The sequence below is a fragment of the Convolutriloba macropyga genome, chromosome 2 (genome assembly GCF_964194025.1).
Source record: "Convolutriloba macropyga chromosome 2, txConMacr16.3, whole genome shotgun sequence".
Lineage (NCBI taxonomy): Eukaryota > Metazoa > Xenacoelomorpha > Acoela > Convolutidae > Convolutriloba > Convolutriloba macropyga.
The window spans coordinates 7,205,127-7,226,242 of NC_134469.1; the positions used below are offsets into that span (position 1 = coordinate 7,205,127).

The following is a 21,116-nucleotide window of genomic DNA, read 5'->3' on the forward strand; positions in this document are numbered from 1 at the left end:
GCCGCCATCGCGACCCTGTGCCGCCATCGCAACACATCCGTCCCCTGTGTATCGCAACACGCCATCGCGACCCTGTGTCGATCCTGTGTCCGAACGATCCGTCTTTGCAGTGAAATCGTACAACGACCTATTGGAACTAATGAAATTAATTCCGGCTTACTGTCTGAGCTTTTGGAACTTTCGTATACATTGCGCAATTTCAAATGCTCTATCCATGGCAGTTCAGTGAGCGGATGCAGGTGATGCCGTCTCCACCAGTGTTGACTCACAATTAGCATGTCACGTTACCTCTGAGGCAACACACCAAACGAAATTTTCATACCCTGCTTTATGGTGAACAACTATGAAGTGAGCATTTAAAAACTTGAAATTTAAAAAGTATATCATTGGAAAGCTGGATTCATATAGAATCTAACTAAGTAAACGGGATTTCAAAAATCGAACGGGAACACATTTAAAAAAAGGTTTGCAGTTGGGGGGGGCTGGAGGTTATGGGACCCATGGGCCTGGTATGCGTCCGAAAAAGGCTTATATCTCGAAAACTACTGAACCAAATTTAAAAAATGAATATATTTTGGAATCAGCATGAACTGGGGCATCAACCTGGCGTTCAAAAAAATAAAAAAGTAAAGGAATAAAAACTCAATTTTTGACAATTTGGCTAAATTTTGCCTATTTTAAGCAAAGTTTGGAAAATTGGAAAATAAGGCAATGAAATTAAACCGAAGCTTTTCAACCAATATACATTCGTAAAGAGGATTAAATGGGCAAGAAAATGATATAATATACTTTCAAATACGTCGGGTAACAAAAAAGTTATTAAACTAAACAACTTTGAAAATTCGAAAATTTTGCGAAAATCGACCCTGATTTCGGTCTCTACATTGCTCTCGCATTCTCTTGTTTGGCAATACTTTAAAAAGATAATAACATGGTTGTTGGAAGCGTAAAATCTAGTTTACCATGATACCAAAAACTTGTATGTTTTGTCTTGATAAAGTGGGAAATTTAGTCAAAGTAACTCAAAATTGTCAAATTTTTGGCCCCTAAATCGCTAATTATTGAAAATTTTGAAATCAAAGAAACAAAGTGGAAAAAAGATCTATATATATATATTCTGAAAGTACACTAACAGGGCAATAAAATGAGCTGTTATAGACTTTCTAAATCGTCTTCTTCAAAAAGTTATTAACAGACGTTTTTCATGAAGTTCGACTTTTTCTTCACCTAATTCGACGGTTCTTTAAAATTTTGTGAACAAATCAAAATATTGGCATTTAGTTCTACACAAACTCATAAAGTAGGTTAACACGGCAAAAAAATGAGCTATTATAGACTTTCTAAATCGTCTTCCTCAAAAAGTTGTTAACAGACGTTTTTCATGAAGTTCGACTTTTTCTTCACCTAATTCGACGGTTCTTTAAAATTTTGTGAACAAATCAAAATATAGGCATTTACTTCTACACAAACTCAAAGAGTACGTTAAAACGGCAACAAAATGAGCTATTATAGACTTTCTAAATCGTCCTCTTCAAAAAGTTATTAACAGACGTTTTTCATGAAGTTCGACTTCTTCTTCACCTTATTCGACGGTTCTTCAAAATTTTGTGAACAAATCAAAATATTGGCATTTATTTCTACACAAACTCATAAAGTACGTTAACATGGCAACAAAATGAGCTATTATAGATTTTCCAAATCGTCTTCCTCAAAAAGTTATTAACAGACGTTTTTCATGAAGTTCGACATTTTCTTCACCAAATTCGACGGTTCATTAAAATTTTGTGAACAAATCAAAATATGAGCATTTACTTCTACACAAATTCATTGGGTACGTTATCACGGGAACAAAATGGGCTAACAACTGACAGAGACGTTCTAACTCGTCTTCTTCAAAAAGTTATTAACAGACGTTTTTCATGAAGTTCGACTATTTCTTCACCTAATTAGACGCTTCATTCAAATTTTGTGAACAAATCAAAATATGGGCAATTACTTCTACACAAACTCATAAAGTACGTTATCACGGCAACAAAAAAGTCTAACATAGACCTTCTAACTCGTTTTCCTAAACAAGTTTTTAACAGACGTTTTTCATGAAGTTCGACTATTTCTTCAGTTAATTATACGGTTCATTAAAATTTTGTGAACAAATCAAAATTTAGGCAATTGCTTGTACACAAACTCATGAAGTACGTTACCAGTGCAACAAAATGGGCTAACATAGATCTTCTAATTCGTCTTTTTCAAAACGTTATTTGAAGACGTTTTTCTTGAAGTTCGACATTTGCTCCAACTAATTCGATGATTAATTAATATTTTGTGAACAAATCAACATGTGGGCATTTAATTCTACACAAATTGATTTTGTACGTTATCACGGCAACAAAAAGGGCTAAAAGCTAACATAGACTTTCAAACTCGTTTTCTTCAAAAAGTTATTAACACACGTTTTTCATGAATTTCGACTTTTTCTTCACCTAATTAGACGGTTCATTCAAATTTTGTGAACAAATCAAAATATGGGCAATTACTTCTACACAAACTCATAAAGTACGTTATCACGGCAACAAAATGAGCTATTATAGACTTTCTAACCCGTCATCTTCAAAAAGTTATTAACAATTGTTTTTCATGAAGTTCGACATTTTCTTCACCTAACTCGACGGTTCATTAACCCGTAATCTTAATTCGTTGTCTTTTCTGTATTATTCAGTGGTATCAAGGACAGTAAAACAAACAGATTGCAACCGACGGCATTGAAAAGGTGCATTTGAATCTCATTATGCGATGAATAATACATGCCATTAACCTGCAGAAGTCTCTTCTACTGCAGAAAGAAGAACAAAAATAAGCCAAACCAAAAAAACTAACAAAAAAAGGCTTCATTGTCATCTGTATCCTCTTCCTCTTCATTCTGGGTTGAAGACGTAGATCAAATTTTTATTTTTGCAGCACAAATTTCTGTAATTTTTTTCCGTGCGGAGCCTGGATAAGATTTACACCCGTTGAAAAGAAGGAAATAAGTGGACAAAACAGTGTAATTGTAGTGTATTTCTAAAAGTGTAATTTCTTAAAAATAGCGGTGTATTTCTAAGAGTGTAATCACTTCAAAATTACACTTTTCACTCTTTTCCCCACTAAAAATTGAACAAAAGAGTGTAATTTTTAAGAGTGTAAAAAGAGTGGAATGAAGAGTGTAAAGAGTGTAAAAAGAGTGTTATTTTCTAAAAAATTACACTCTTACACTCTTTTCCCTGCTATTTAAGAGTGGAAAACGCTTTACACCCTAATCTCGCTTAATAACGGTGTATTAGGGGTGGACACCTCGGCCCGGGCAACCTACTCTCCACAGGTTTTGTTGTCGTTCATCCTTGTCGGTTAATGGGAACGCAGAGACAAATCTTGTAATCGAATAGTTAAATTAGAAATAATGGTTGACAACTGTGGCGATTAACACGAAATTCAGTCCATAAATATTACCCCAAATTACCGCACTTTTATATTCATGGTGATCACCTTTAATTTATCACTTCCTTGACTTCTTATGACATCCGATCTTAACTAGCTATTTACTATGATAATTTACATCTCCAAAAGATCAAGGGTCATCATATCACCTATAACAATATGAAAAGTTGGGGACAAATCCAGTATAAATAGCACGTGTTAGCTCCTTGTTGCATTCACTCATTTCATAAATAACCAAGATGTAAATCAGCACGTGGATGAGGTACGTATATCTTTCCATATTTTAAACAATTAACATTATACTTTCAACACTCCTCCTATCATGTAAAGTGTTTGTTCCGAGAAGGACATCACGAAAAAGTGATACTTTGGTCCTCCCCAATGCTTTTGTAAGCGTGTCTGCCGGCATGCGATCGGTAGGTAAGTAGTTTAGCTCTAATAAGTAGTTTAGCGACTTTCGACTAAGTTCCGAACGAAGTGCACTTTTAATGAAAAGTGCTTTGTCTTTCCGTGATTCATCGAATTTTTACTAAGAGCAATACAAGGTTGATTGTCTACAAAGACGTTTACTGGCTGCTTGAATTCTAAATCTAATTCTCGTAATAGGTTTACCAAATGTACTGCTTCTTTACTGGCCTCTACTACGGCGTTAAGCTCAGCCTCAGCTGTTGAAGTAGATACACACTTTTGTAACTTGCTAGCCCAACTGATTGCGCCTGAACCATTATTAAGTTTAAAACAAAAACCACTTGTACTTTTTCTATTGTCTATGTTGCCTGCCCAATCTGAGTCTGAAAATCCTGTTAACTCCAGTTTCTCACTTTTTCTAAAAACCATCGTCTTTGATTTTGTACTTTTTAGGTAACGTAAACAACTTTTTGCCTCATTCCAGTATCGCCTTCCAGGATTTTCAACAAACGAACTCAATAAATTGGCTACGTGCGCAATATCTGGTCTACTTGTTAATGCCAAATAGTTCAAACATCCCATTATACCCCTATAATCACATGATTGCATTTCTCTATGCTCATTGCTGCCTATTTCTGGTGAATCTAGTTTTGATAGTTTCAGGCTAACATCTAAAGGTGTTTCCAGCGTCTTTGATTCGCTCATGCTAAACTTCTCTAGTAATTTTTCTACATATGCTTCTTGGCTTAGCATAATTTCGTTTTGTGTTCGCTCACTTTTTATATTTAAGAACCAGCTAAGATCTCCATAACTGCTAATTTGAAATTGCTCACTAACTTTATTTTTAAAGTTTTCACAAAAGTCTTCCTGCAATCCTAATATCACCATATCATCTACCCAAAGACACACGAATCCCTCTATACCAATTTCTCCTTTCTTTATGAAAAGACACTCATCTTGAATAGCCGGCGTGAAACCTAATTGGTTGAGAAAAGTTTTGATTGTTAAGTACCAATTTCTACCGGACTGTTTCAATCCATATAAACTTTTCCTCAGCTTACAAATTAATGGATTTCCTTGCCTGTCAAACTTTTCAAACCCTTCGGGCTGTTGCATAAAGATTTCTTCTTCGATGTCAGCGTTTAAGTATGCTGTTTTGATATCCATTTGTTTTAACTCGGTGTTTTTATATACTGCGTAGCTTATTAGTACTCGAATTGTTGAGAGGCGTGTTGTTGGTGAGTAGGTTTCGTTGTAATCCCGACCTGGAACCTGGCTAAATCCTTTTGCTACGAATCTTGCCTTATACCTTGTTATCTCCCCAATAGGACCAAACTTAAGAGCAAAGTGCCAGCGGCTACCAATGGGTTTATTTCCTTTGTTCTCTACCAGTTCCCAAACTTTATTTTCCACTAATGAGTTTTATTCCAACTTCATTGCCTCGTACCAGTTTTTATCCCTAATTGCTTCATCAATAGACTTAGGTAGCAATTCGTTGTTAACAATTTCACCAAGGAAAGCTACCGGGTTTAAATCTCTATCACCATCTGAATGATGCCTGTTGACTATCTCCTCCTTCTTTTCTTTGACTTCAATAAACATTTCGTTTTCGTTGAAAGTTACAATGCGAGATTTTCTAACCTTAAAGACCCCTTTGTCATTTGGAATACCTACCAGATAAGTCTTACTATTGTCTGAAGACCCTAAGAATATTCCTTTTTGAGAAGTTCTATCAATCTTACCACGAAAATTTTTTTCAACATGAACGAAAGCTGAACAACCAAACACTTTGATAGATTCTAAGTTAGGTTTCTTCTTGTACATTGCCTCAAAATGTGTCTTCTGAATACCTGAATGGAAACAAAAATTTTTAATCTCACTAGCCATGTTAAGTGCATATGGCCAATACTCTTTTTCTAAACCTGACTGCTCTAAAAGACATCTAGCCATTGGGGTCATTGTCCCCCAATTCCTCTCAGCCTTTCCGTTTCCTTGTGGTGTATACGGTGCCGAGAACTCAAGCCTAACGCCTTTTCGTCTACATAATTTTTTTATGTCATTTGCCACATATTCCCCTGCACCGTCACAAACTAAGGTTCCTGGTTGTCCTATGTCTGCAAAGAGCTGTTCAACTTTTTCAAAGGCCTCGTCCCTTGTCCTCAAAAAATATAGTTTCTGATATCTGCTAAAACTAACCACGAACCCTATTGCATACCTATGACCATCAACCGCTTCCGGTTGGATGGGCCCTAATATGTCGGTATGAACAATTTCTATGACTTCACTTGCTCTTGTTCCTGAGTCTCTTGGTACTGGAAGTTTCTTTGATTTATTTAGCTGACATATTTCACAGTTTGCTAAATCATGCTCGCTTACTTTTAGACCCACTGCGTGATCTTTTAATTTGTATATGTACTCAACATTGTTATGACTCAAACGCTTATGCCACAAACTAAGGGGATCTCCATTTGCTAAGTTGCACTGCTCGCCGTAATCAATGTTGTGCCAGATAAATAAACTATCTCTTTCCTCGGAAGGGAAAACTGTTCCGTTCTTAGTTCGTATTTCTAAAGTCACACCAAAGACGACCTCATTGCCTGTTGCTCTAAGTTTTGACACTGATATCAGATTCCTTGTGTTGTTGGGAACAAGCAACGCCTTATTTAATCTTATTTTTCGCGCTAAACCATTGGAATCCAAAACCCTAATTTCAACTGTTCCTTTCCCACTAATTGAACTTTTACTGCTGTTTGCATTAATGATGGTACCAGAATACTCCTTGTCTATATCTATGATTAAACTTTCATATCTAATCATATGACTGGTAGCACCTGAGTCTAAAACTAGCTCATTTGCAAGGTTGTTTTCCGACCTTTGAAAGAAGGAAAAGATCTCTTCTTCTTCTTCTTCTAAATTCTGCTCCTCAACTAAATTTTGCGTGCCCCTCTGGTTGGTTCTCCTGCTTTGACTTACAAACCTTTTCTCATATTTCTGTTGTTTTCTACAAAATTTAGATATATGTCCGTGCTCACCACACTTTAAACAATTCATTTGAGAAGCTTTGGTTTGTTCAGGAATCGTTTTCTTAAACCTACATTCTTTTGCGATATGTCCCATTTTCTGGCAGTTGAAACATTTCTGTTCCTTATTAAAGAATACGCTCTCTGTTTTGGTTCTTACATTTTCATTATCGAAGTTTATCAGGTCTCGTTTTATTTCCTCTAGAGTTTTCTCGTCTTTGCTGTATTTCACGAGTGTTGCGAAATTTTCATATTCATTCGGGAGCCCTTTTAGAATTATTGAGACAAAAATTTTTTCACTAATTCCTTCATTCACTAGTGTTAAGTTGTATTGCATATCATCTGCTCTGGTGAGATAATCTACTATACTCTCACTTGAAGTCTTCCTAAGGCTAGTTAATTGCGCTATCAATTTGTGTAGCTGGGGTCTCTCAAAACTTTTGAAGCGTTTACACAGTACATCCCAAGCTCTAGTGCCATCAACCTTATGTGATCTAAGAAAAAGAACTGATATTTTGTCTAAAGCCTGAACTAACTCGTACCACAATGTCTTCTTTTTCTCTTCTAGTTCTTCCCTCCCTTTTTCTATAGCTTGCCTACGTTGCTCCTCCGAAGAATTATTTCTAACAGCTGGCACATAATCTAGATAGGTGGCTTCTCCGCTAAGAACTTTACCAAGTTTTAAAGAGTGCATACGAGCCTCAAACTGTTCAGCAAAATACAAGAAATCATCCTCACGCCCGCTGAATACCAATCTTTCTAACTTTGAGCTCATTGTTAGGCATGTCTTACTTTCGTTTAATTTCCGTTCGCCTCAAATTAACTCTTTAGCTTTAATTGTTCCCTACTGAACCAAAGACTTATGATGCCCCAACTATTTCCTTTGTTTTTCTAAGCTAGTACTGCTCTCGGTAAATATTCTTTTGTGAAAAGGGTCGGGCTGAGAAAAAAAATCTTGTTCGGACTTAGATCAAAACTGCTTTCTTTTCTACGCGTGTTTGAATCTGTTGCCTGTTGGTGGCTGTGTTATAGAGCAACGAAGCGGTGAGTCGTTATGTTTGTGTATCAAAAAAATGCTTTATAGCACCAGGTTAGCACTTGTTGTAATATGGTAGCACTTGTAAGGAAAAAAACACTAAGCAAAAAGAGTTTGGTCGACTAAATTAATCTAGAAGTTGGTGTTCTGTTCGAGTTCTGTAATATCCTTGACAAAATCGAAAGCAGGACATTGACATTGAGCCAGGGTTTTTCTGCCGCGATTAAGCACGATGAGGATACCAACACCCTCCGAGGATAATGTACTTGAACCCTAATCCTAGTCCTATTTAAGAAATGTTTTACCACCAACTTTTGTGTCTTTCGACCAAACTTGTATCTTACAGAAGCACAGCACACACAATTGAAAATGAAACAGTTGTTTAAGCTGAGCTGTTCTCAGCTATACTAAGCAATCCTGGTTCCCCGACAGCTCTGTTATACAATTGAACCTCCGCGCTCCTTTTTGATTCCCCACAAAAGCTCCACTCACTCTTCTTCACAAGCAGAATCCACTGCTTAGCTACACACACTTAGCACTCCACGATTGATGTCCCCCGACCAAGTACACAAGCTCTCGACTCAACAGATGAAGTCCCCCAACCAGCTTCACAAACTGCTCACTTCTTAAGTGAAGTCCCCCAACCACTTAGAAAAGCTTCCAACTCCACAATTGAAGTCCCCCAACCAGTCACACAAGCCTTCAACTCCACAACTGAGGTCTCCCAACCAGTTACACAAGCTTCTTACTCTTGCTTTTTCTGGCCTCACTTGGCCACTTCTTGACTACAAGGCTTGTCTCTCCTTGTCTTCTCTGTCTTCCTCCCCCAGTGATTTCAGCGATCCTCTTATGTATTAAAGAGGCGCAGCAATAACGTTTTTCTATTTACGATGGGGGTTGATTACTTAACTTAGAAAAGCTCTGGGCCCATAACCTGTCGGTTAATGGGAACGCAGAGACAACTCTTGTAATCGAATAGTTAAATTAGAAATAATGGTTGACAACTGTGGCGATTAACACGAAATTCAGTCCATATTTATTACCCTAAATTACCGCACTTTTACATTCATGGTGATCACTTTTAATTTATAACTTCCTTGACTTCTTATGACATCCGATCTTAACTAGCTATTTACTATGATAATTTACATCTCCAAAAGATCAAGGGTCATCATATCACCTATAACAATATGAAAAGTTGGGGACAAATCCAGTATAAATAGCACGTGTTACCTCCTTGTTGCATTCACTCATTTCATAAATAACCAAGATGTAAATCAGCACGTGGATGAGGTACGTATATCTTTCCATACTTTAAACAATTAACATTATACTTTCAACAATCCACATCTTAAGTGAAACTACCTTTCCTAACCCCAAGGTAGCCACTACCAAAGCAAAGACCTCGCCAATCAATCGAGATAATCTTTTCCAAGGTTTTCCTTTCAAAATAGCACAGATTCCACACTTTCAGGAAGTCAAAGAGTGAAAGCAAAAAATTTAGAGCATGCAAAAATTATACCTGCACTTGTTTAGAAGCAATTATTTTGTGATCAGAATAAAAAACCCAACAGCATTTAACGGCATTAACCTCCGGACGTGGGCACCCTCATGCGGCCTCGGCAGCAATATTGCCAAACTCCTCCTGGTAATGTCAGAGCATGCCATCTTTACCCTGGCAGGCATCTCAAGATTGGTTATCGGAGATGTGACGGCAGAAAAAGGGTTTAACAGAAAACATTAAATTTTATAAAATTGGTTAGAGTATTAGTTTGACTAAAGATTATAGGAAGCCGAAAACCGTAAAAATAGCTTGTAGCCTCAATTTGAGTAAACAAATATTTCAAAGTTAAATCTAAAGATGTATAATAAAGTTTTTTTAATAGCGCGATGATAGTTTCCATTTCTTGGGCATCTGATAAGTCTTCATCTGTTGAATTTCAAAAATTAATCGTCCCGTTGAAGTCGAAAAGAAATAGTTTAAAGTAAAATTCCAACGTGAAATTATATCCAACAAAAAATAAGAATAAAATTTCGGGACATGAGAGCACCGTTAAAGAATTCTTTTTTTAGATTTTCGATTATTGGAATCTGAATTTCAACCCTCATTTAATGGAAACACAAGTGTAATTTTTTAAAGGAAAGTAATCTTCTCGAATTATTTGTGAGCATTTCCTTTTAAGTTTTTAAAATAAGTAGACAATTAGGGAAGAATCTGAAGAAAAAAATCATAATTTCTTGCTCTAACTGGTAAGTAACAGCAAAAGAAAGCCAGAAAAGTTCTGAAATGAATGCTTTTGATTGATTAAGCTCAAGTCATATGGGAAAAAAAAAAGATTGTAAAAAATTTGAAAGTACATTTTGTGGAAAATTGGTGCAAAAACTAAGGATTGGACTTTGCTACTCTCTCTCTCTCTCTCTCTCTCTCTCTCTCTCTCTCTCTCTCTCTCTCTCTCTCTCTCTCTCTCTCTCTGCCTCTCTCTCTCTCTCTCTCTCTCTCTCTCTCTCTCTCTTGTCTCACTTTCCAGTCGCCCTCTCCAGAAGGAAGGAAGGGCAAAAAACGGTTTAACAGAAAACATAAATTTTACAAAACTGGATAGAGTATAGGCTTGACCAAAGATTATAGGAAGCTGAAAAGCGCAAAAACAACTTGTAGCCTCAATTTGAGTAAACATATTTTTCAAAATTCAATCTAAAGCTGTTTAATAATGTTTTTTATTATGGTGCGATGATAGTTTCCATTTCTTGGACATCTGATAAGTCTTCATCTGTTGAATTTCAAAAATTATTCGTCCCGTTGGAGTCGAAAAAAAAATAGTTTAAAGTAAAATTCATTCCTGAAATTATATCCAACAAAAAATAAAAATAAAATATCGTGACCTGAGAGCACCGTTAAAGAATTCTTTTTTTTAGATTTTCGATTAATGAAAATCTGATTTTTATCCCTCATTTCATGGAAACACAATAATAACAGTAATTTTTTAAAGGAAAGTAATCTTCTCGAATTATTTGTGAGCATTTCTTTTTAAGTTTTTAGAATAAGTAGACAATTAGGGAGGAATCTGAAGAAGTAATCATCATTTCATGCTCTAACTGGTAAGTAACAGCAAAAAAACGAGAAAAATTCTGAAATGAATGCTTTTGATTGATTAAGCTTAAGTCATATGGGCAAATAGAAAAAAAGGATTGCAAAAATTTTGGAGAACCATTTTGTGGAAAATTGGTGTATAAACTAAGGATTCGACTTTGCTCTCTCTGTCTCTCTCTCTGCCTCTCTCTCTATCTCTCGCTCTCTCTCTCTCTCTCTCTCTCTCTCTCTCTCTCTCTCTCTCTGCCTCTCTCTCTCTCTCTCTCTCTCTCTCTCTCTCTCTCTCTCTCTCTCTCCAGCCGCCCTCTCCAGAAGGAAGGAAGGGCAAAAAATTGGTTTAACAAAAAACATAAATTTTACAAAATTGGTTAGAGTATTAGTTTGGTTAAAGATTATAGGAAGCCGAAAACCGCAAAAACAGCTTGTAGCCTTAATTTGAGTAAACAGATATTTCAAAGTTCAATCTAAAGATGTTTAATAAAGTTTTTTATAATGGCGCAATGATAATTTCTATTTCATAGGCATCTGATAAGTCTTTATCTGTTGAATTTCGTCCCGTTGACGTCAAAGAAATAGTTTAAAGTAAAATTCCAACCTGAAATTATATCCAACAAAAAACAAAATTAAAATATCGTGACCTGAGAGCACCGTTAAAGAATTCTTTTTTTTAGATTTTTGATTAATGAAATCTGATTTTTACCCCTCATTTCATGGAAACACAATAATAACAGTAATTTTTTTAAAGAAAAGTAATCTTCTCGAATTATTTGTGAGCATTTCTTTTTAAGTTTTTAGAATAAGTAGACAATTAGGGAGGAATCTCAAGAAGTAATCATAATTTCAAGCTCTAACTGGTAAGTAACAGCAAAAGAAAGCCAGAAAAGTTCTGAAATGAATGCTTTTGATTGATTAAGCTTAAGTCATATGGGCAAATAGAAACAAAGGATTGCAAAAATTTTGAAGAATCATTTTGTGGAAAATTGGTGTATAAACTAAGGATTCGACTTTGCTCTCTCTCTCTCTCTCTCTCTCTCTCTCTCTCTCTCTGCCTCTCTCTCTCTATCTCTCGCTCTCTCTCTCTCTCTCTCTCTCTCTCTCTCTGCTCTCTCTCTCTCTCTCTCTCTCTCTCTCTCTCTCTCTCTCTCCAGCCGCCCTCTCCAGAAGGAAGGAAGTACAAAAAATTGGTTTAACAGAAAACATAAATTTTACAAAATTGGTTAGAGTATTAGTTTGGTTAAAGATTATAGGAAGCCGAAAACCGCAAAAACAGCTTGTAGCCTCAATTTGAGTAAACAGATATTTCAAAGTTCAATCTAAAGATGTTTGATAAAGTTTTTTATAATGGCGCAATGATATTTTCCATTTCATAGGCATCTGATAAGTCTTTATCTGTTGAATTTCGTCCCGTTGACGTCAAAAAGAAATAGTTTAAAGTAAAATTCCAACGTGAAATTATATCAAAAAAAATAAGAATAAAATTTCGGGACTTGAGAGCACCGTTAAAGAATTCATTTTTGGTTTCGGATTGAAAACCGATTTTTACCCCTCATTAAATGGAAACACAAATGTAATTTTTTAAAGGAAATTAATCTTCTCGAAATATTTGTGAGCGTTTCCTTTTAAGTTTTTCAAATACGTAGACAATTAGGTAAGAATCTGAAGAGGTAACCATAATTTCATGCTCCATGTGGTAAGTATCAGCAAATGAAAGCCAGAAAAGTTCTGACATGAATGCTTTTGATTGAGTAAGCTTAAGTCATTTGAACAACTAGAAAAAAAAAGATTCTGGAAATATTGAAAGTAAATTTTGTAGAAATTTGTTTCATAAACTGCGCATTGGACTTTGCTCTCTCTCTCTCTCTCTCTCTCTCTCTCTCTCTCTCTCTCTCTCTCCAGCCGCCTTCTCCAGAAGGAAGGAACCCAACTTACACTTCTAGCTACCCTCTCAATTTTTTCATTGAGTTCAGTAGCCAACGAAGCACTGAAGTTGCCTCCGTGCAGCAGAAAAACACAAGAGCCTGAAATAGCATTCTAACAAGAAAAAAACAGAGGCTTGCCAGAATTACCATCTGAGCAGTTGTTCCAGAAGGACATGCGAAATCTCACAGAAAGTGTTAAACTATTTCACTTGGTTACCATCAAATTGTTTCTACAATTGGTGAACTTGCTCTCGTGGTTCTAATATTTGAAGGACGTGAATATAAGGCCTCGCAAGCTAAATTTAAAAAAATATTCCTCAAAATTCTGTCACCTGATATTTGAGTCAATCTCTTTTTCAGTCAGAAGATAATTCTTAGATTCTTTACTTTCCTCAGCCAACTTACGAATTAGCTGATGTTGCATAGCGCTTAGATATGTATAAAAACGTGCGCGTGGGGAGCGTTGAATTCTTGTACCATGTCATAGAATTTTATCGGAGTTATCAGTGTCTTCGGTTCTGCGTGGTCTGTGACTTTTAGGCAGTAAACACAATGAATCGCAACTATCTGCAGCTTTGAGCTCTCTGGCCTTTTTAGAATTTGATTAATGATTACCAATTTATCAAAAAAATTAACCGCAAAAAATCTATATACACTATGGTACAAAACTGCTATCCACAACACAATTGCTGCTTTTTAATCATGATTCCTACTCCTGAAGCAGGATAGAACAGAAAAACGGTCAAAGCGCTGTTTTCTTTCATTGTTTGCGAAATTCGATATGAGTTGTTGGAATTTTCTGGTTTAAAATACGAAAACAACTCAACTTGAAATCAAGATCCTGTGCAGATTAAGCATACAAAAGTTACCTGAAAAATAACAGTTTCCAGGCAAAAAATCGGGCAGAGCCCCCCAAAATTGTCCAAAAGTTCCAAAATGCTTTTAGTGAACGAGATTTTTAAAAATTCAGAAACTCACTGGAGCGTCTCCAACTGGATTAAAATGCCTTTTCATGCTTCGATTCTAAATCCAGGGATTCAGACGAATTCTCAAAAAATGCTAAATGTTGCAATTTGATTAAAAATTTAGGTGTTTTCGTTGAAAATGGCGTATCAATATGCTGAAAATATCCTTCTCTTTCCCGTAAAACATTGTTTTTATTGCTGAAACTAAAGTCTTAAGTGAAGGAATGGTCTGAGCGTTTTTTGAAGAAATGGTACAAGATTTCTTAAAAACAAAAAATTTGAGTTTGGACAAGCGTTATGTTATGTTTTTGGGATGCAATACGATCACATTAATAGAAAATGCTTGTTATTTTTTCAAACAATAAAAAAAACGCTGCAGGTTACGAAGAAATTTTCATTAAATACTAAGAAAGAATTCTATCCGAACATTAACCGATATTATCTGCAAATGTATCCAAGAAAACGATTGGAAGGTACTAGAATGGCCGGCATACAGTCCAGATTCGGATCCCAATTTGAAATTTATAGAAGATTTTGAAGCATCGGTTACGAAAACAGACAATTTTTTCAAGAAAATGTAGAAAATTAATCAGAAATTTGGAATGAAACTGAAGCAGATAACGTTAACCCTGTAAGAAACCTGTAAGAAAACTATACAAACCATCTGCTAGACGTTTAAAAATCTAAAGGTTCAAGGAACCATTTTCAGAGAGCAAAGTTCAATTCAACGTTCTGTATTATTTGAAGTTTGCAATGCTTTTAAAAAATCTTTAGGTGTACGTAGATTTTCGGTATCATCGTGTATTTTGTCCGTTTAGATTTACCTGGATGATGAGCTGGTTGCTGAAGAATTGATTAACAACAAAAGTTGTGATACTTCGTTTGATCATGCAAAATGCGTTTTTGAGCTTAGAGATTTGCAGGAATCACGAAACTATTCGGCGACTGTGATTGTTACAGTTTCTGGCCAGTCTTTACCAGTGGAGAATTCTTTCATTCTAAAAACAGCAAGTTAGTGAATTCGAGTGATATTCTTAATACAAGATACAATCAGATAATCTATTAAGATGATGATCTATTGCGTAAAGTATTTAACAAGAAACCTTCTATATACCGGACAATTTTGTTTGAACTTTTGTTACTAAATCTTGCACTTCACTTGTGGCTGCTCTTTGGGTTGCAATTTTGAGATGTAGATTCTTAGACTGCCGTACCTTTCAAAATACTCTTTTATTTTACCGTACCTTTCAAAATAGCCCCCCGGAGTTGAGTCTCAGTGCATTTCAGCGCTGAACCAGCACATTTCAAGTGAAAAAACTTGATTCAGTTCTGAAACATTGTATCTCCAGAATATTTTATGTTTCTTTGTGTGCAGTTCTTCTTCATTATGATTGTTTTGAAGTCATTGAGTTAGCCCAAGCTAAACTTATTCTGTATAGTCTGAAAATTACTCATACCCCAAAATTAAGTCTGAGCAGAGTAATATCATACTGGCCCGAATAAATTGGGTCATGAACAGAGTACTAGCCGTCCTAAAAAACAGAATGTCTCTATACTGATTCAGCGCTGATTTACTCTGCCACCAACCTCCGGGCCTAACTATTCTTATGACTTTTCAGGCACGGCAGAAAATCAGGAGAGCGACGATAGCTTATTAGCTGTACTTTGGTATTATGTTGTAATTGGAGTGGTTTCACTTGCAATCATTTTGACAATTGTGGCGATATCTGTTTGCTGTCTGAAGCGTCAGTTTGACCGAAAAGAACGACAACGGTTAGTTTCCATTCTTGTTCTTACAGAGGAATAAAATGCTTGAATTTTGTTTACATCGGCACATTAACGACACGTGCCAATTGGACACAGTAACGACACGGTTTGAAAATGGTTGACTACGCCCGGACTGAACGGCAAGTCAATATCAGTACTGGGCACGTCAAATTGCAAATATTATATCAGTACTGATTCAGAGCCTTGATCATGTCACGTTTTACACTCTTCACTATAATTGCAAGCTTTGGCATGCGGTATATTTTGGAAAAAGTCATGCAAATTTTATAAATCAAAAATTAAACGCGTTAACTCAAAAATACAAAACTTGCAAAAATCCTGCAGAATTTTGAAATCATTTCAAAAAGTGCTCTGAATTTTCGCTGAAAAAATATTTACAATATAAAGGGAAAAATCTATTTACCGCAGCGCCAAATAGACGGCCAGAAATTTGTCTGAAATACTTTGGGGGCTTACAACGTCTTTTTTGAATATTTTTAACAATAAGTTTGTTTTAAAACAATTGCAAAAATTTTTGCTAATGAAACGTGACTTTTGTTTATCGTGACGAAATACAGCCTACTCTTCATGATGAATTGAAAATTTTGCTTGGTTCTTGAAAATTTCCAACTCTTTTGTTAGTAGGGAAACGCTAAAACAAATTTATTAAAAATTTTATCTCTATATAACAAAAAAACTCTTTTTGTTTCCTCAGAAACATTTAGCGCAGTCTAAGGCCCAGTGGCAGAATTACAAATTTAGTAAACTAATTTTCTAAGTTGCTGGCAAACTTTAACGACAAGTTTGATATCAGAGTAAGTATTCAAAAATGAAATTATTAATCCTTTAGCATTTGTTTTCGTGAAAACAATGAGTCAGCTGAAATAGAAGCGCTGCCTACCAAACAATGGGCAAATTTGGCAACATTACTGTTCCGTTTTTTCTTCGCATTCGTAGTAAAATCTATGGGAAATTGTATTTTTTCTTAACAGTCATGTCAATTTTTCACACTTCATCTTTTCAGTACCTTTTTGTTTAAATTAGAGTAGCTCTTGCGCTCGTTACATTGCTTCTTTGTAAATGCCTCTGTTAATTATAGTGGGAGAAAAGTTTTAGATCTTTGTGATTCGCATCCCCGCAATCTCTTAAATGACTGCAATCCCGCGCTCGCTACTGAGCCAACTGGGCCACACTACGAAATACCTACTATGTCTTGTTTATTGAGCTATCTTTTCAAGCTTCATCTTAAATACTAGAATGATCTCAAATTAGATAATAGACTGAGTCGTGTGATGAAGCATTTTCCATATTTTGTAACAAAAACAAACATTGAATTCTCATTAAGTTAATAACAGCAATCTACAAAAAGGGCAGAGTAGGTCAGAGTATAAATGAAATAAACTAAATACCTTACGGTTTAAATTGAGACAGTGGTACCATGAAAACTTAAAAACTTTTACATTATGCCTTTCCGTACGATGCTTTATTCGAAATCTGTTTAAATAAATGAAAGAAAAAGCTTTTTAAGATTTTTCTTTAGAACTATTGGTCTTGCAACCATTTCAATTAATTTTTTTTTTAAAAAAAACTAACGATAAGAAATTTGTTATGAAGGGTTGAGCCGATATTCAGGATAGAGTTTTCCAGTGCAAATGAGTGTATTTTGCAATTGAATCAAAAGTTTTTGGTTTGCTGGCTCTAGCGTAGATTTGATGTTGGTAAGTGTAGTTCTTCGAAAATCAGAAGCTGGTTACTGGTAAGTTTCGTAAAATAATTTAGTACTTTGCGTTCCAAGAAAAATTTTATTGGCAGAAGTTGATGTTCAAATTTTAGATCACAAGAACTGTCGTATTCTTTGAGATTGAAGCAGTTTTTACAGCCCAGCTTAATTGTTTCTCCAAATTAATAAAGCAATTGTTTTTTGAGCGGTCCTGTAAAAGGCCTGAGTAGAGTAAATGATTTATCCCTAAGTCGTTCAGATTTAGTAGTCTTTTCTGCTCAGTGAACAGGCGTAAATTAACACTTAATGTTTTTATACCTGTATCCATTTTGTGTAATACGTGTGTTAATTCTTCTTGAAATTTTTTTGTACAGTCAAGATAGACAACGAGGTATTTTACGCAATTGACGTTCGCTATTTTACAATTACCAATTAACCGATTTATTCTTTTTGGTTTCTTCTAGTTCTAGTAGACCTGCAGTGATAAAATTACTTTTATATATGTGGTTTCATATACATTCAGTACAGTAAACGAAGGCGTCAATCGTTGAGACTTTGTTACCAAAACCAAATTGAGTATTGGAAAGCAGCACATACTTTTCAAGATATTCTAAGGTTTTCTCACAAAGCAAACGCTCAAAAACTTTTGCTAGTGAGCTTGAAATTGATATTGGTCTGTATTTCTCAGGCAAAGAGTTTTCTCCTTTTTTAAAAAGTGGAGGAACAACAGCATTTTCAAAATCTTCAGGAAACTTTCCTTCAGCTAAAAATTGGTTATAAAGGAATTTAATTGGATCAACTAAAAAGAAAAACCCATCTTTAAGAGCCCATGATGGGATATATAAAGGACCAAATGGTTTGTTTGAGTTGAATTTTTTAGAGTCTTCCTTTGTGCTTAAGAATCTAAAATCAAAACTGTTTTTAGATGTTCTATGGTTGGTGGGAAAAAATTTGCTAGCGTTTCCAATGTATTCACCTAATTTAGGAAAATTAAAATTGAGCAATTGGGCCATTTTGTATTTCCCAGGAAAAACATCATCAAAACAGTTTTTGAGGCAGACGATATTTTGGGAGAACTCGGTAGAAAATTTTGAGCCGGTTATGAGATTTTATTTTGGTTATTCCAAATCTGAATTTTTAAAGATACTCTTTATGAAATCATTGCTCTCTGGATTAATTTTGGTTTTTTCAGTCCGTATGAAGACCATTATTAGAGGGACGTGATAGCGGATAACTTCAATCAAAGTTTTCTTCAAGGTACAATACATGTCTTGAGCGACAGATGCCGTGTAAAGAACATCCTAATCAATTTGTTGCAGGTCTCGTAGGTATAAATTTTTACAATATTTTGATTTGTGGAAGAATGTTTTTCTTTTTGGAGGCTGTTTTTTCACAGTTACATTTGTTATCATTGCAATGGCTTTGTGATTCGATCAACATAGCTCAAGTTAGTAAGATGAATATCTATAGAAACAATTGTTGTTGTATGGATATGCATATGAGGTGTTACAGTACTATCTGTTTACAAGAGGATTTCTCTACTTTTTTTAAATCCTGAAGCGTTAAAGATGAAAGTGTTGGTCGTATTGGAATAAGTAGGATGTTTCTCTCGGGCTTTCGTGATTAGGCCCTCTGAAGTGTCCAATAGAATTGGCATTAGATGGTTTTTTTTTAGAAAAAAATCCCACTTCTATAATTTAGGAGAACGTTGTCGTGATACAATTTGTTGTACTTGCTGTTCTCGTAGTCCGTTAAATCAATTTCACGACCAATCTTATCTGTTTTTGCCCCAATCTCTTTAATCATTTAACTGAAATCCAAATATTGAAATCAGGATCATTTTCTTAGTAAGTTCTGATTAAGTCATTGAACTCATCATACATCCTGTTTTCTGCCATAATCGCGCTTGTATTTTACATCAGGATTACTGTCATCAGGTAAAATTTGTCTGGATTGAATTTTTCCCGACATAATTTGACCAGCTGTTTGTATTGTTCAAATAAATCTCTGGGTTTGCATTCGAATTTGAGAAAGCTGTTTGTTCCATCTTGCAATATTACTGTTTTCATTTTGTGTCCGTGAAAGTCTTCAGTATTTCCAATTTGTCTATTGTCGTCGTGCCCTTATATGCATGAACTGTTATATCGGTTGGAATAGTTTTGTCGGTCTCTAATTTTCCAATGAGGCTACTCCCCAATATAATTTTTTACCTCCCGGGGGTTTCTATTATTGGGAACGTTCTTACCATTTGATCCTCTATTGATACTTGCGTGGTGCTACTAGAGCTTGCGTCGTTACTCCCGAAGCTGGAAAGTTTTTGGTGAATTGAAGTAATGTAATCTTCTATAAACTTTTGTTTCTGTTCAAATTTTTCATAGACTTGCTTGTATAAATCATGCATTTGCTCACGATTGAGCTTCATGAGGGCTTCTTGAGGTAGTTTCATTTTTGATGGGATTTAATTTTGATTTTGAATAGAAAGAACGATGGTAGAATTTGAGAATAAATCAGAGAGAAGCTATGTTTTAGTCAGAGTATGAATGCAGAATAAAACTATGAAATTAGAAGGTCATTTTAGCTGAGAAGAGATCAACTGTTCAATAGAAAAACGCAACTGTCTGTGAAGAGAAAATTGAAACTGTCTGTGAATTAAAAAGCGCAACTGTCTGTGAGAAAAGCGCCACTGTCTGTGTAGAAAAGCGCAACTGACTGTGAAAGAAAAGCGCAACAGTCTGTGATAGAAAAGCGCAACTGTCTGTGTAGAAAAGAGCAACTGTCTGTGAATAGAAAAGCGCAACTGTCTGTCGAAAAACACAACGAAAGCACAACGAAGGCACAACGAAAAAGCACCCGAATAGAAAAGCGCAACATCGTCTTCGTTAACAATTTGGATAAAAAAACAATATCATACAATTATATCTATTAAAACTAAGTGAGCCTTGTATCTGTAAAGTTTTTGCTAGCTGACTGAAATTGAATGAGCTCAAAGACAATGATACCGAAATGTCCACATTGAAATTCAGACTCGAATATGTTCTGATCATAGCGTCCTATACAAAAGTAAAATCTGATCAAACACTGTCGTTGAAGGAAATGAACTCTGATCACACTATTATGAGCTTAAAACTGCGTGCTCTTTATGTGTGTTGGAAGTGAGCATGAAATACCAATGTTATCTCTCACCAGACAAGCTCCAAGGTCATTTTAGAGTCTACTGCGGGTTTGAACCGCCTCTGATCCGAACCAAAACTACATCTAATAACATAGTTTCAGACCTCTGTCCAGACTTTTGTGCTCTCGAAATTTTTTCCTGACCATAAAAATCGTGAGCACCATGCAACAATGTGCGACCCATCATGTTCTGATAATAGTTCAATTTAGTGTAAAAAACCTCTACATGAGCCCAAGTTGATGTGTGCAGACCGAACAGACATCTGAGCAGGCTACCTTTGTTCATACACCTACGCATTGCTTTGTATGTTTGGGTTACATGGTCTAAAAAAGTCTTCAAACGCATTAAAATCTGATCAAAGCAGGTCTCGGGGGGGGCATTAATGTCTGGTCATTGGCAATTCCAACTCATAGAAGCCCGAACACAGGGCCTCTCAAACGCATCATAATCTGATCGCAGACAACCCCCTAGGAGCGCAATAGGAATATATATTTTTGTTAACTGTTGTTTAATTTCCCATAAGAAAAAATAGGCACCATCCCAATAGAAA

At 35.6% G+C, this 21,116-nt stretch overlaps 1 protein-coding gene across 1 annotated transcript in view; it reads left to right on the forward strand.

Annotated features, from left to right (window-relative positions):
• Positions 1-491: 491 nt before the first annotated feature.
• Positions 492-21,116, forward strand: part of LOC142355357 (uncharacterized) — a 50,749-nt gene continuing 30,124 nt past the window's right edge. The window contains exons 1-3 of the mRNA XM_075407561.1: positions 492-509; positions 14,726-14,918; positions 15,527-15,680. Of these exons, the coding sequence (XP_075263676.1) occupies positions 492-509; positions 14,726-14,918; positions 15,527-15,680 (365 nt within the window). The remainder of the gene's footprint in view (positions 510-14,725; positions 14,919-15,526; positions 15,681-21,116) is intronic.